Source organism: Canis aureus, chromosome 3 (assembly GCF_053574225.1).
Source record: "Canis aureus isolate CA01 chromosome 3, VMU_Caureus_v.1.0, whole genome shotgun sequence".
Classification (NCBI taxonomy): Eukaryota; Metazoa; Chordata; class Mammalia; order Carnivora; family Canidae; genus Canis; species Canis aureus.
This window is the reverse complement of record NC_135613.1, coordinates 43019201-43033859: the sequence shown is the minus strand read 5'-3', so window position 1 is coordinate 43033859 and position 14659 is coordinate 43019201. Positions and strand designations below refer to the sequence as shown.

Here is a 14659-nt window from a genome sequence, read left to right as displayed (position 1 = left end):
CAGGGCGTGATCCTGGACACCCGAGATCGAGTCCCACATCGGGCTCCCTGCACGGAGCCTGCTTCTCCCTCTGCCTGTGTCTCTGCCTCTCTCTCTCTCTCTCTGTCTGTCTCTCATGAATAAATAAATAAAACCTTTAAAAAAAGAAAATAATGTATCCCTTTGTAAAAGTCGTTTAAAACACATCTAATAATAGCAATGTCACCACTTTTTGAGCACCTACTATGTGCCAGATAACTCTTAACATACTGATACATATTCTCATTAAATGTTTGTATCAACTCTGACAGATAGATACTCTAGAAAAATCAGAAAATTATCTAGACTTTTTTTTTTTTTTATAATTTTGGGTCAGGTATACTTTACTGCAGTGTACATAAATTAGGTTAATTAGCTTCAATCCTATGAAGTAGTTACTTTTTCAGATGGATAAAAAGGGAGTTCAGAAACTTGTCTAAATGTGTGGTTACCAAGCGGTGAAAGGGAATTTTAAGCCCAGGCAGCATGACGTCAAAATCTTTACTCCCAGCCTTTATGCTACATTTACACCATTTTATGGATAAGGATATAGAGATTGCCTTACTTACTCAAGGTTATCCCGCTCCTGTGCAGGAACAGTTAAAAAGTCAGCAGTACTCTCCCAGGCTCTTCATCCAGGTCCCAGGAAAGAGGGCTAGACATACAGTGTTTTACGCGCTGAGGAATTTATAGGAGATTTTAAGGTAGCTTTTCCGGTACATTCTTGGATAGTCCTAAGGTTATAATTTTCAGAATCTTCCCAGACAATCTAAATAAACTGGTTTGACAATTGCTCTAATGCAGGGGTGGCTAATAAGTTTCATCCCTGGTGTTATTTCTGACTAATTATTAGGTTACCCAGGGCAGTCTGTTGAACATTTTAGGGATAACTCTGAGTCAACTGGAAAAGTATCAGTCAGTGAGGTCTGGCATGAACGCAAGAGGAAAGAAGGGCACTGGTGCTGTGGGTTCACTGGTCCCAACTCCTTCCATTCAGGGCTTCTGCTGGGTGGGGGTTGTGTTCCTATTCCCAATTCTTTGCCCCTTTTGCTGCATGGAGAACCTACATCCCTACATCATTTTCAGGCTGTGGCTGCAGGGCTTCTTACCAGGTGGAGATACATGCGTGTCCTACAGTCGGGTTCACCCTCAGAATTTGTGTTGGCCAAGAGAAAGTGAGACGAGGAGCATGGCCAAGCAGGAGGTTTTCAAGTGCCCACGTTTCAGTTCTGCTTCTTTCTCTTTGTTTTCTATGCCATGAGAACAGCCAGTCCTTCTGAGCCCTAGGAGCCGGGCTGCAGCACCAGACCTCCCTCTGGGAGCTGCGATGAATGACAAGTAAAGGTAAGGCAAGCACTGAGATGTGGGAGGTATTACTGCAGCCCAGCGGATGGATTCTGTTTCCAGAGTGAACTTTAGCAATACAAAGAAGTCCTAAACGGTCATTTTGCCCAAATATTACTTTTAGTCTTAGGATTTTCAGTCTCTTTGGAGTGATTTTAATGTGTGTAGACTCAAAAGATCCTTTCTTTTGTATTAGAAATTGTATTAGACTGAGCCCCAGTGATAACTGATACCATTTCGATGCCCCAGGCCTGCAGTGGTCATGGAGCAGCACCTGCTGTGGGAGGGAGCCTGACATCTCTCTGCCTCTGCTCAGAATCCAGGTGCCTCTAGGGTCAGGGAGAGCTTCCACACTGATCCATACTGTGTACTGTCCGTTCTGTTGTTTTGGGCGGGATTCGAATTTCGGTCAAGAGCACAGGTACACAAAGACTGATATTTAGAACCACTTTTCTTCCAATTGAATATCCCCTGCATTATCTGTATTCAGCGTGCTGGGATACTGGCCTTTTTCACAGTGGAAAGAATGTCCTATCTAATTTTTAAAGAAAGACCTTTCTCCTAACAACCATTCCTGGATAAGAATATGTACCAACCTGGTCGCTTTGGTGAGGATATGCACCGTGTCTGGCCTGTTCAGAAAAACGTTATGGTCCTTATTTGTGAATCAGCAGTTCATGGGTGCTTGGGATTCAGGTGGCCATAAATATGTCAGCAGACCTTCTCCCTGTATATCTCTATTGTTTGAGCCATCCCCCGCCTAATTTCCCAGGGGATTCCATTGACCTTGAGTACTTTGATGGTTTGTAAGACTCTCCTTCCTCTGAATTAACAGACTCCTTAATACTCTTGGCATTTATGGTAACAAGCTTCAGTGCAGTCATATCTTGGCTGCAAACATTTTCCTCTTTTGCGTGTGATCCCTTGCTCTTTCTCCTCTAATATAGCACTTCCTCCTTAGCATTTGAACTATTGGTTTAAAAAAAAATGATGTATAAATTAGGAAGAGTATGAGCTTCACCTCTAGCACCTCCCTTGGATCCCTCCTGCTGTTCTCCCTCAGGGGAGTCTCTAAAGGCTGTGGGGAGTGTAGTCTGAGCAGAGGAATGCTCACAGCCAGACAGCAAGGACTGATGGACTGCAACTGGCACAGGAACAGTGGAACATGCCACAGGTGACTGCATCCAGCCAACTGGGTCAGGAAGCTCAGGGGAGAGGGTAACCTCTGCAGCTGCTGCTTGGTGCTTACTGGGAGCTGGATCTTTCCTCCTCCCAAGAAAGACCAGGCTATCCCAGACCCTAACTTTGTGAAGTTACAACAGACAGTTCTTTTAGTTGTGCTAATCAACACTGCAAGGAGTCAAAAGTACACTAAGAGAGCAAGGAACTTGTCCACAGGAAGGAAAAAGCTTGTGATTACTATCCAAGAACATGGGTCTTGAGTGAACTAGACAAGGTAGCCTTGTCAAGGCCGGGGCTATTAGTTTTCTATAGAGAACAACTACAAAATATATAACCAATCGTCAAATGGTTAAAGCAAAAGGGTTTTTTCCTGCTAAATTTTTCATTAAGTAAAACTTGATTTTCCTTGAGGGGAGCTGAAGTGGCTAAAATGTTATTAAATGTTCATACAGACATTTCTAAGGATGTAGTGACCACCCCCCACCCTTACCCCACCCCCAGGCCTTTACTGTGATTCTCAATCTTTAGAATACAGGAGAGCTTGTTAAAACACAAATTGCTGGGTCCCACCCCCAGAGTTTGATTCAGTACTTCAAAGAGGAGGGGCGCGAGAATGTGCATTTCTGACAAGTTCCAAAGTCTGCTAGTCTGAGGACCACACTCTGTGAACCGCTGGGATAGGCAGGTAACAGAGTTCCCTTTAATCAGTAGTTAGTAGTTTGTAGTAAGCATTATCTGAGGTGGTGCTATAAATTTGCAGATGTTGGTGATTAGGGAAGTAAGAGTAAGGCCCAAATCACAAAGTTGAAGGGATTGGGGATGGTGGGAGGGGAAGACCTGGAGTCAGAAGGAAATAGGAGTGAAGGGCAGATCGAGGAATTCACATGAGAGGGAGAAACCCAACCTGACATCCATCTCACTGCCATGTGAAGTGACTGCTTTACTGAGTTTGATCGCTGAGGTGGTGACAAGAACTGTACCTAAAACAGATGGATAAGGCCCTGAAGGTTTTATTGTATTCCCTTCTGTATTAAATAGCAGAATGGACAAGTTCTTTGAACTTTCATAATGATACTCATTTTCCTTGACAGTGTGTATTAATTGCCAGATGGGGAACTCTTTCTTTTGGGCAAAGAAGGTCATAAAGATAAGCTGTGACAATTAAACGGCCACATTTCTTTTATTTTATCAGTATGGTTGGAATCTAAGTTGAACACGATAAGATGGACACAGCTTTTTCTTCTTCCGAGTTCTGACATGATTTTTGATGGCTAAGTTCACATGGAAACAAGGCAGAAAAGGACGCAACTTTGAAAAACCAAGTTTTACATTCCATTTGGTTGTAATTATTCATTATCTTGATTTTAGAAACTAAAATCTTGCCATATATAGTTGGATAGTATATGGTCATGGAATCATTGGGATTTTTCCCTTCTACCCGTGGTCACTGGCAAAAGAATGCCCAAGTCGTTAAAAGCCTACTGAAAAAAATCATTTCAATGAAATAGCAGTAAATAGGAATTATGATTTCTTTTTCTATGAAATGTCAAAAATTAGGAGAAATAATATTAAAATTCCCAAATACCTCCATGATAGCAATATTCAGGAAATAATATTATATGGTAAACATTTTTAATAAACAGCAGCATAAAGTAATCAGTGTTTAATATCATCTCTGGTGTGTGAAATACAAATGCACATATCCTCCATATAAAATAGCCTTTTTGTCATTACATCCATGCTTGTCTATTTGAAATGCCCGTAATAACAAATCAAACATTAGGTAATACAGTGATTAAATGCATGCAGTGAAAATAAGAAAAGATATGGGAGGGCAAGATAGCTGCATATTGCCATGATATATTTGAAGAAAATCTATATTGGTTAAAAAGAAATGAACAAAGGAAACAAAGAAACAGACCAGATATAAAAATGCAGAGATATATTTTCACTTCTGTGATACAAACCATAAACATAGTTTTGTGCAAAAAAAAAAAAAGAAAGAAAGAAAAGATCTGAAAATAAAGTCATCTTACAAAACATTGTCAACAAAGCGAAAGAAATTTTTCAGTTTGTGAAAAAAATACTATTTTAATACAAAAGGGACTGTGTTATGTAGTATCACAGTGCTATTATAAAACACATTATTACAAGTGGTTTTGAAATTTGGTTTGCTCACCTTAATGACCTCAGTAATTATAAAATGTTTAAAATAAATGTTATAGTTCTTTATAAAAAACTAACTTGAATTTATTTTTTAACCATAGTAATGTTTTTCCAGAGTACGTATTTTTACTGGCTCATGGAATGCTAATTTCCCTTTAAGGGACTCCTAGAAAAACTCAGATTCACTGAAATTGTGTTTACTTAAAATAATAAATATTCTTGGAAAACAATTGATTGTCGTATGATATACAAAATTGTGGTTTGAATCTTCATCATTAAACAGTTGCATAGCAACAAAAGGATACAAATATTCTCCTCTACCTAAAGTTAAGAAATGTAACTTTTGAATCAGCTTATTTATGTCACAAAAATATTTCTTAATTTATCTCCCAATAAAACCAGATATAGCCAATTCTTTAAGTTCACAGTACCGATAAGTCCATGTTTATTGTTTGAAGATTCAGTGTTTGGGAAAATTGCAACACATTTGGTAAACATATTTCCTTGATTTCTCATCCTAATTGCAATTTTTTTTTTTTTTTACAAAATTGAAAATCAATGTGCTTCTAATACTTTTGCATTCTCCTCATCAAATATCATTTCCAGGAATTATTTTATATCCCGGAAGTCTCTTTATAAGTTTTTTTAGCTGTAAAATAAGAAAAAAAAAAATGAGACCTTGAGACACTGTTCTTAGAATAAAGGAGTTATTTTCTAACAAGAGAAAATCAAACATAACATTCCTTTCTATATAGAACTTGAAACCCATAAGAATTCTAAACTTGGCAAAAGATGGCTAGCCAGTAAGTGGCATGAGATGCACATTTGATGCCTCCCTCCTAACTAAGGCCAAAAGGATTATGTTGCTTCTATTCACCACTTTAAAAATTCTGTTCATGGTAATCTTTGAAATGTGAACTCAGTGCCTGTTGTTGTTTTTTTAAATACTGTAATATTTTGCAAAATAGAATTCATAGTCTTTGGATTCCAACTAATTGTAGGAATAAGCTGTCATATAATAAGTTCTGGAGCCGGAATAAAATCTCTGAACATTTCCAGATCAGAAAAAAAGATGAGAGAAACTTGAACTCGGTATCGGTGTCATAGAGGTTCCTACTTCCCCAGAGTTCATTGATGGTGAGCACCCCTACACCTTGGACAGCTCATATGCGGGAGGCTGTAGGCACTAATGTGCTGGTCTGCAGCCACACCTCTTTTCTTCAATGGTATTGGTCCAGGGAAGCTCCTGTGAGGCTGTCCCCATGGGTGCTGATCTAGGCCAAGCGGCCAAATTCCTGACTGTGCTTCTTTTGGTTCCTCATTTCTAACGCAGCGGAGTGAGCTATCAACCAACAATCAATTCCAGCATCTGCATCTAGCCTTCTTATGGCCTGATGCCCTATATTTTTTCAAGCGCAAGTGTAAACACACTGTGGAAAAGGCCTTCCTGATCAGCAGAGGAAATTCACAAAGAGGCACACTTTGTGCCTTCCCAAAGAAGCCCCATTGTGTGGAAGGCTTCAGGGGATTTTACACTTGTCTTATGGCTCGTTTCCATCTGGGATTTCAAATTTTGCCTAAAGTTTCCTCCTTGATTCTGAATATCATTTCCATACAAGTATGCATAGACTCTAAATTGAACCAACATAATTCCTGAACATTTGTCCTGAAGATAAGACAGCAGGTAGACAAATGCTATGGTATATACATTTTGGGGAGAGACCAGTCATGGAGAACGAAGGCAAATACACAAAGCACCATTTGACTTTCCTTTTTGGTTTGATATTTAATCGCAAATTCTTTTCCTCTTCACTGGTTTGCAGTTTTTAGTACTTGAAACCAGATGTACCAATCCCAATGCCATGTCATGAGCCCCTGATGGAGTGTTAATCTCACAATGTTTTTTGTTTTGTTTTGTTTTGTTTTTCTGGCTGGTGTCTGCCCTGCTTGGTAAGACACAGTTAAACTTCACAGAAGATACTTGTTGCAATGTCTGCTAAATGAGAACCTTACTTTAATAAAAACATTTGAATTTAAATCTTTTCTACGACTTTCTAGTTTTTCCTGTATACCAACCACATTTACAAAAGTCGTGCAATTTACAGTTCTGCGGAAATCATAGATTCGGTGTGTCCGTGAATATTGGAGTCTCCTAGCAAAGATGGTTGCTTTGAGTCTATTTTGTAGGGCTTTTGAGACTTGTTGCCAAAAACAGTGATGCCCATACCACCTGGATGATTTGGGATCGACATGTGCGGTAGTAAGGGGATATTCGCTTCTTGGTTGGATCCTGAAGAGGGCAAGCTGGTCACATGACCAGTGCTTGTGGACCCACTGGCACTGCTTGGGGACCGACTCTTGGGAGGCGGGCAATGCTGAATGACTCTGGGAGGACCTGTTGGCTGGTAGTGGGCAGCTGGAAACGCTGCATATCCGGGAGGTATTGGGTATCCATTGATGGGGATGAATCGCTGGTTCTGAGGTATCGGTGGGCCAATGAAACCAGCAATCTGGCCCTGTGGTGTAATACCCTGGCTCGGGAACATATAATTGGGATATCTGGGGTTACTGAGATTACTCACGGGGCTGGCACTAAGGGAGGTGGTCTGAGTGGTGGCATTTCCTCCGGAGGGGGTAGTAGAACTGGTGTGACTGGAGAGTCCCTCCCAGGAGCGGAGCCGGACGTGAATATCTTTAAATCGTGGTCTCCTGGAAGGAATCTCGTTCCAGCACTCCGTCATGAGGCTGTACATTCTGGGTGGGCAGTCTTCAGAGCATGGCAGCAGCTGTCGCTTCCTCACCATTTCGATCACTTCCTGGTTACTAAATCCGTAGTAGGGCTGCAGTCCAAAACTGAAAATCTCCCACAAGACAACCCCAAAGGACCAGATATCCGAATCAGATGAGAATTTGCCATACATGATGGCTTCCGGGGGCATCCAGCGAATGGGCAGCAAAGACTTACTCTGCACCCTGTAGTAATCAGCAGAGTATATTTCTCTGGAAAGCCCAAGGTCTGAGATCTTGACGTGAAGTTGCTCTCCAATTAAAATATTGCGAGCGGCAAGGTCCTTATGGACAAAGAAGTGACTAGACAGGTACTCCATGCCAGCTGCAATCTGAATTGCAATGTGCAGAAAATCTCCGTGATCTAGGCTGGATTTTACGGTTCCGTCTTCGTCACTGCTACAGCCTACGTCGGAATGTGGGGATCGCATGATAAGGAACTCGTGGAGATCCCCCTGATTCATATACTCAAAAAGCATACACACAGGTTGCTCCTGGCTGACCGCACCTAGAAGGCAGACGATATTGGGATGGTGGAGTTCGGCCATCAGGGAGGCTTCCTGTTGAAATTCTGTCCATTGCTGGGGATTGTTACAGTCTTTCAAGGTCTTTATGGCAACCAACTGAGCATGGTCCATGCCTGGGAGATAGAGATGGCCCTTATAGATCTTTCCAAAGGCACATTCACCCAATTCTTCCATAAAACGGACAGCAGAGAGTGGCAGCTCTTTAGCCTTGCTCTGTATACAAAGAAAGAAAAAGTGTGGTTTCAAATATTTCTTAAGGCAAGACGTCTTGGCCTCTGCAAGAAGGGGTGGGGCATATAGGGAGAGGCTCTATAAATCAGACTGAATCAAATACTCTAGGTCCATAGGTCGTTAAAATTGTCCGCCACAACTTGGAGGAGGTGCCACAGGCAACGTGCTCCCCCTTCCTTCCCAGCCCATCCACATCCCTTGCTCCACATCCCATAAGCTGTTTGCAGCTGGTGCCTTAGAGTCTTTGCTATCCAAAGTGTGGTCCTGAAACAGGCAACACCAGCATCACTCAAAGCTTATGGCAGAGGAAGGCTCTCGACCCTGCCTCACACCTGCTGGATCAGAATGTGCAATTAACCAGCCCCTGGGTGATTTCAGCAAACCTTCCAGGCTGAGGGGTACTGCTGCAGATCTATGGCCTTGCTTCTCAGCCTGGCACACAGGGTGTGTGTGATTTGGTCCTACCCCGCCTACCCCTGCTACTTCTCTGTCCGTTAGTATCACTTTACTTAAATAGGTCTCCTCAGTGTCCACCCCTAAATATCTCAGCCATTCTTGCCTAACAATTCTGTTCCTACAATGCTTTTTTATTCTTAGGATATTTATTGGTTGAAAAGGCAGAGAAACCAAAGTGAAGGGCTGTCCTCCTGAGGTGCTCACAGTAGGAAGGTTTGGAATGTGCACCCCAATGCTTATCAAATCTTGCTCCCTCTCAAGCCTTTCCTGCTCCCTGAGGTCTCCGCCTTCTCTGGAGTCCTGGTGCTCTAGTGTCTGCATGCCACCACATGCAAGAGGCCCTGAGAGGGCAGCTTACACTCATGGCCTTCCCAGTTAGACAATCTGAATTTGAATCCTGCCTCTTCTACTTACCAGCTGGGTGCCTCTCGCCACAGTATTTAACCACCTTATGCCTCAATTCCCTTGTCCTTAAGGTGGGTTGATTACTTATCTTGTAGGGTTCTTTGTGAACTTTTAGTAAATTAACACTTGCAAAGTACTCAGCATGATGTCTGGTACATGGTTAAGTGCTATTTAACTTTCAGTTGTTCCCTTGCTGTTACTGTTCTTTTAATGTATATTTTGTCGTCTCAGTCAGATTTCAATTTCTTGAAGGGGAGGCTTTGCCCTTCATACCAACTGATAACCCTACAGCCTCACAAGTTTATTAACAGATGTTTAGACAGACAGGAAAAAAGCATCTAGCGCACGATGAAAATAAGTATTAAAAATTATCACATTTGATCTTGGCAACAATTTTTGAAATTCACCACAAATTTAGCCTGACTTCTAGACGAATCTGTTAAGAAAAAAATCACAAAAGCAATGCATTTGTTCTTAAACTAATTTAAAAAATAATCCCTGCACTTTGAATTTTTTTAGAAAAAGAATACTGCTCTGACCATTCCAATTAAAGCTGACCATGTTGCAAATACATACAGATTTCAGAGCTCTCTGTACAGTCTAAAACAAGTTTAGAAAATTAAGTAAAATATTTCTCTAATCCAAACACTATTAATTTAAAATTCATGATGATTAGCTCTGTTCTGGGCTGATATTTTCCAGGGCAAGGTGCCCATTAACCTAATTATATAAGTATAAATAAACATGCAGCAAAATACTTAAAGGGACAAAATAAAATCGACAATTTTGAAACATCAATTTTCCCATCCAAATATTTCCTATTTGAAATAGGTCTCATTCATTAAGGCAGATCTCAAGTGTTCTGTATTTGGAAATGTTTTACAGGAAAGTTACTTCTGCTGTAAGCAATGGTAACACATTGCTTTAAACATTCAGCAAATTAGAGCTTATTTATCCAGTTCTATTCATTATAGTATTACAGGAGCAAAAGAATAGAAACAACCTAAAAAGGGGATGCCTGAGTGGCTCAGTTGGTTGACTGTCTGACTCTTGATTTCAGTTTAGGTCATGAATTTAGAGTTGTGAGACTGAGCCCCAAGTCAGGCTTTGTGCTAGGTGCGTTGAGCCAGCTTAAGATTCTCTCTCTTCCTTTCTCCTGCACCCCTCCGCCCTCTGCTGCTTGTACTTGCTCTAAAAAAATAAAATAAAATAAAACTTCCTTTAAGAAAAAAAAGAAACAACCTAAAGGTCTACCTAGAGGAGACCTGTTACATTAAATAATAAATAGAGTATCTAGTTTAAGAATGAAGATGTTTTCTAAGTACCGATATGGAAAGATCTCCAAAATCCTACTGCTAAGTCAAAAATAACAAGCAAAAGAACAGTTAATGCTGCATGCTGCTTTTGTGTGAAAGGGGAGGTGGAAAAGAATGGATATATTCATAATTATTTGCATATGTATGAAGAAACTCTGAAAGGACATGCAGGAAACAGCGGTGGTTGGGGGGCGGGGGAGAACAGAGGTGGGAACCAGAAGGAAGGGAACAAAGCTGGGAGTGTTTTCACTTCATGCTTTTTAATACTTAAAAATTTTTTGAACCAAGAAAAAAGTAAAAAAGTAAATACATATGACCAATCTTTCTATCTGACTGTATATGGAAATTTCTTTTGCAGCTATAGGTCCCTCCACTATTTTTCCTTTTGCTTCCAGGAGCTGGATTCTTATGGGAGCTACGTTGATCTTCTGGGAGAACAGCATGCAGGTGATGGGAAAAGAAACCATTTGCACAAACCCTACTTTTTTCTCTTGTGGCACTCAGATGAGTTTGCTTTTTCTTTTTTAAGATTTTTTTTTTAATTTATTCACGAGAGACACAGACTGAGAGAGAGAGGCAGAGACACAGGCAGGGGGAGAAGAAGGCTCCTCACAGGGTGCCCGATGTGGGACTTGATCCTGGATCCTGGGATCACGACCCAAGCCGAAGGCAGGCAACCAGCCGCTGAGCCACCCAAGCATCCCAGATGATTTTGCTTTCGTGGGAAGACTAACCCCAGGTGAATTTCTCCCACATGATGTTCAGACTGGGATTTCTATCACAATTTTCCCTAATGATTTAAATGAATCTGATTTACATGAAGGTCCCTTGAATGGCATCATAGGGATTATTTACTGTTCCACCTAAACAGGATCTGGAAGCTTTGGTGAGAGAGAGGGGTATGTGACTGAGTACTAAAATTTTTGAGGGAAAACAGGAATTACTAATTACACTCAAAGAATATTAGACAAATGTGATTAGGAATTAGGACGACTCCTTTTTTCTGTCCCTGCTGAAATGCATTGGCAATGCAGCATATTCAAACTCTGTGATCTCTGGAGTCATAACAATCTGAATTTGCATCCTGGACCTGTTGCTTTCTATTAATATTAGTTAATACATAACATTTACTATATGCTAGATACTGATCTAAGCACTTAACAAATATTAACTCATTTAAGACAACATCCTGTAACATAAGTCCTGTATCTTAGCTGTTTGACTTTGGGTGAGCTTAACTTTTTTCTAAACCTCTATTTCCATATCCATTAAATAATATAATATGCAGCTTCCATAGTTACACTAGGGATTAAATGCAACAATGTATAAAAGTAATTTCTACCTAGTAAGTGATCTTTAAATCAATCTTATTATCCTTATTATGAAAATAATCCAGGAAGTGGAGTAAATGCAAATGATTTAGATCCATTTACAGTCTTAAGTAGTTCTGGACAGTTTTCTATGATTCCCTTTATATATTTTTTAAAATGGGGCAGCCCAGGTGGCTCAGTGGTTTAGCGCCGCCTTCAGCCTAGGGCCTGATCCTGGAGACCGGGGATCGAGTCCCACGTTGGGCTCCCTGCATGGAGCCTGCTTCTCCCTCTGCCTGTGTCTCTGCCTCTTTCTCTCTCTCTCTGTCTCTTTCTGTGTTTCTCATGAATAAATAAATAAAATCTTTAAAAAAATGCATCTAACTTCCTCCTAGTAATCTTTCCCTGTTCTCCTATAGTTATTGGTTTAAAACAAAAATCTTAAAATCTTAAAAATCTTCAATCTCAAAACAGAGTCTGTGTTATGGCAGCCTGAAGGTTGGTACATTGGTACACTCTCTAGGTGGCCTGCTCCTCTAGGATTCTGGGAGATGAAGATGGGTGGTGGGAGCAAGAACCCATGTCAAGAATACATGGTGGCCAATGGGACAAGAAAGCAAGCTAGCCAAACTTCTGGGGACTGGAAGAGAAGAGGGGTGGACAGGACCTTGGCACCGTCCTGACACAGGGCCCCTTGGGCTTCACGGCTAAGAAGACTGGCTGCATTCCCCTTCACTGAGGTAAGCAAATTAGTTCTTTTCTATTTGCTCTTGGAAAAAGAACTCTTACCATTTTATGGATGGAGAAAGAGGATTGAAAAGTATCAAGAATCTTTAGAAGAGCCAAAAAGAGTGCACTTGCACTGCAAGGCCTTCTGCTTTGAGCCACACCATTCTGTCTGAAACCAGAGAAGCTTGCTGGCCAGCAATCTGAACTTGACATTCAATGTCTCTGGAGGCTCAGCTTCGGGCCTGACACCTTACAGGGCTGTGAGGTCAGCCTTCAGTGTGTGGCCACTCCGCGGAATTATAATGGTTCTTCTTCCCTGTTCAGACATGTGAGAGGCCATTTTGACCCAAGTGTGTCTTGTCAGATCCCACCTGCACCCGGTGGGTCATAGAGCACAGAGTCCCAGCTCTTTTCTAGCCAATAGAAGGAAGGAACGGTTCGCCACAGCTAGTCATAACCGTACTTGGGGATTTGCTTTGGAAAGAGGCATGGAAGGCAACAAAAATGGCAGATTTCACAAAACCTCTCCTCGGAACACCTGTACGGCAGCCGGCATAGAAGTACCCAGAAAAACTGCTCAGAGCTTGGTTTCAGGGGAACAATTTACACAGTGATTTGCATTTTTAAAATGCTCAAGTTACTTGGTACAAATGTGTCTTAACTATAGACTCATTTTCAAATTTTACATAAATCCTGAACTAGTTAAAAAATCATAAAAACCCTTAAAGCAGCAGTCAGTAGACTGTACAGTGACGGCAGGAAATGAGCTGTATTGTTGAGGAACAGATGGTTTACATTATACAAACCCTTTAGGCTAAACTTGTTTAGGTCTGGCATATTGTAAATTATATTTTAGTAATGAAAGTGAAATGACCTCTGCTTGACCTCAAGTGGGGTTTGTCTGTTTGAACCAATGTAGTGGAAAACTATGAAAGAAAATGAAGTCATAAAGTTTTGGCAGTTCAATTTTGGCTCATTTCAAGTTAAGGGGTTATAAATCTGTTTAGTTTTTGTTTGACAAGTATTTGTCATACAGGGATGTACAAAATGTAAAGAAGTGTAAAATACACACGAGGCGCGGTGCCAAAGTAAACCAAGTACAAAGGAAAAATGGAATGAATTGGGTCCTGGGCTCCTATCTCTTTATCACTCCCTCCATTAGTTGAATGACAAGATGGGCTCGGTTTATTATATGCTGTAAGGCAATTAAGTACCTTAAAACCGAAACAGGCTTTCAGTTTAAATGTTAACATTTTTACCCCTCAAAGTAAACACACATCTGCCTCAGTGACGTTTTAAAAACGATACAATTCTGGGGGGAGAAAAATCAAAGTTAATGTAGAAGTTGGTACATGATTCTAAAATCCAAATCTGCTTCTTCCCTTAGAAATTTTTGAAGAGCAACTCAATTAGAGCTTAAATGAGCTCTTCACAGAAGGAAAATGAAGGGAGAACATTTTAGATGACAGTAGTCACTTAGCCATGGTTCCGATGTGACTATTGCAGTCCTGTCTAAACTGCTGATGGAGGCCAGGCTGATGTTGGTGGCTTCCTTCTCCTGGGTGACAAATACTAAATAGGATGTGGGATCCTTTTAGATATATTACCTTTAGATATATGCAAGCAATGAATCATGAGTAGAGTTTTAAAAAGTTATCATTATGTAGGTGGCGGATGGATAAGAGGACAGACTCAATGACTTTATCTCCTTCCACCTTTGGGAAGTTATACCTTAGGTGATAATACATTTGAAATGATTCCTCTGGGTGACACCGCTTATGACTGACCTGCCATTTCCTGCTCACATTATAGAAGTGATTACTGTAGGAGATGAGGTGAGGATTTCGTGATGGCTTGCATTTGTGTGCAGCACGGATCCATGGATTTGTGACTTTTTGCTTCTAACCTCAATAGGATATGAATGCTCTACTTTGGGGCCCAACTTGAAGTTGGACACAGATAAAAAGCTGATTGACATGAAGTGGAGGGGAACAGAGCCCAGGGCAGTTCTCCAGGACAGGAGGGTGACTCCAGCAGCAGATGTTGGGAAAGAACTGAACTCTCTTTATACAATTGACTCAAACCATCCCCTGTAGTCCCTTCAGCCCCTATACTGGTCCCTTTCCCGTGCCCTAATGCTCCAAGACTACTGCCCTTTTACAAATCTCATTTGCTATACATTTGTTAA

At 41.0% G+C, this 14659-nt stretch overlaps 1 protein-coding gene across 3 annotated transcripts in view; it reads right to left on the bottom strand.

The window, feature by feature from the left end:
* Positions 1–4469: 4469 nt before the first annotated feature.
* ROR1 (receptor tyrosine kinase like orphan receptor 1) overlaps positions 4470–14659 on the bottom strand; it is a 447550-nt gene continuing 437360 nt past the window's right edge. For all 3 annotated transcript variants that reach the window (XM_077892081.1, XM_077892083.1, XM_077892082.1), the window contains exon 9: positions 4470–8237. In XM_077892081.1, the coding sequence (XP_077748207.1) occupies positions 6810–8237 (1428 nt within the window). In that variant the 3' untranslated portion in view covers positions 4470–6809. The remainder of the gene's footprint in view (positions 8238–14659) is intronic.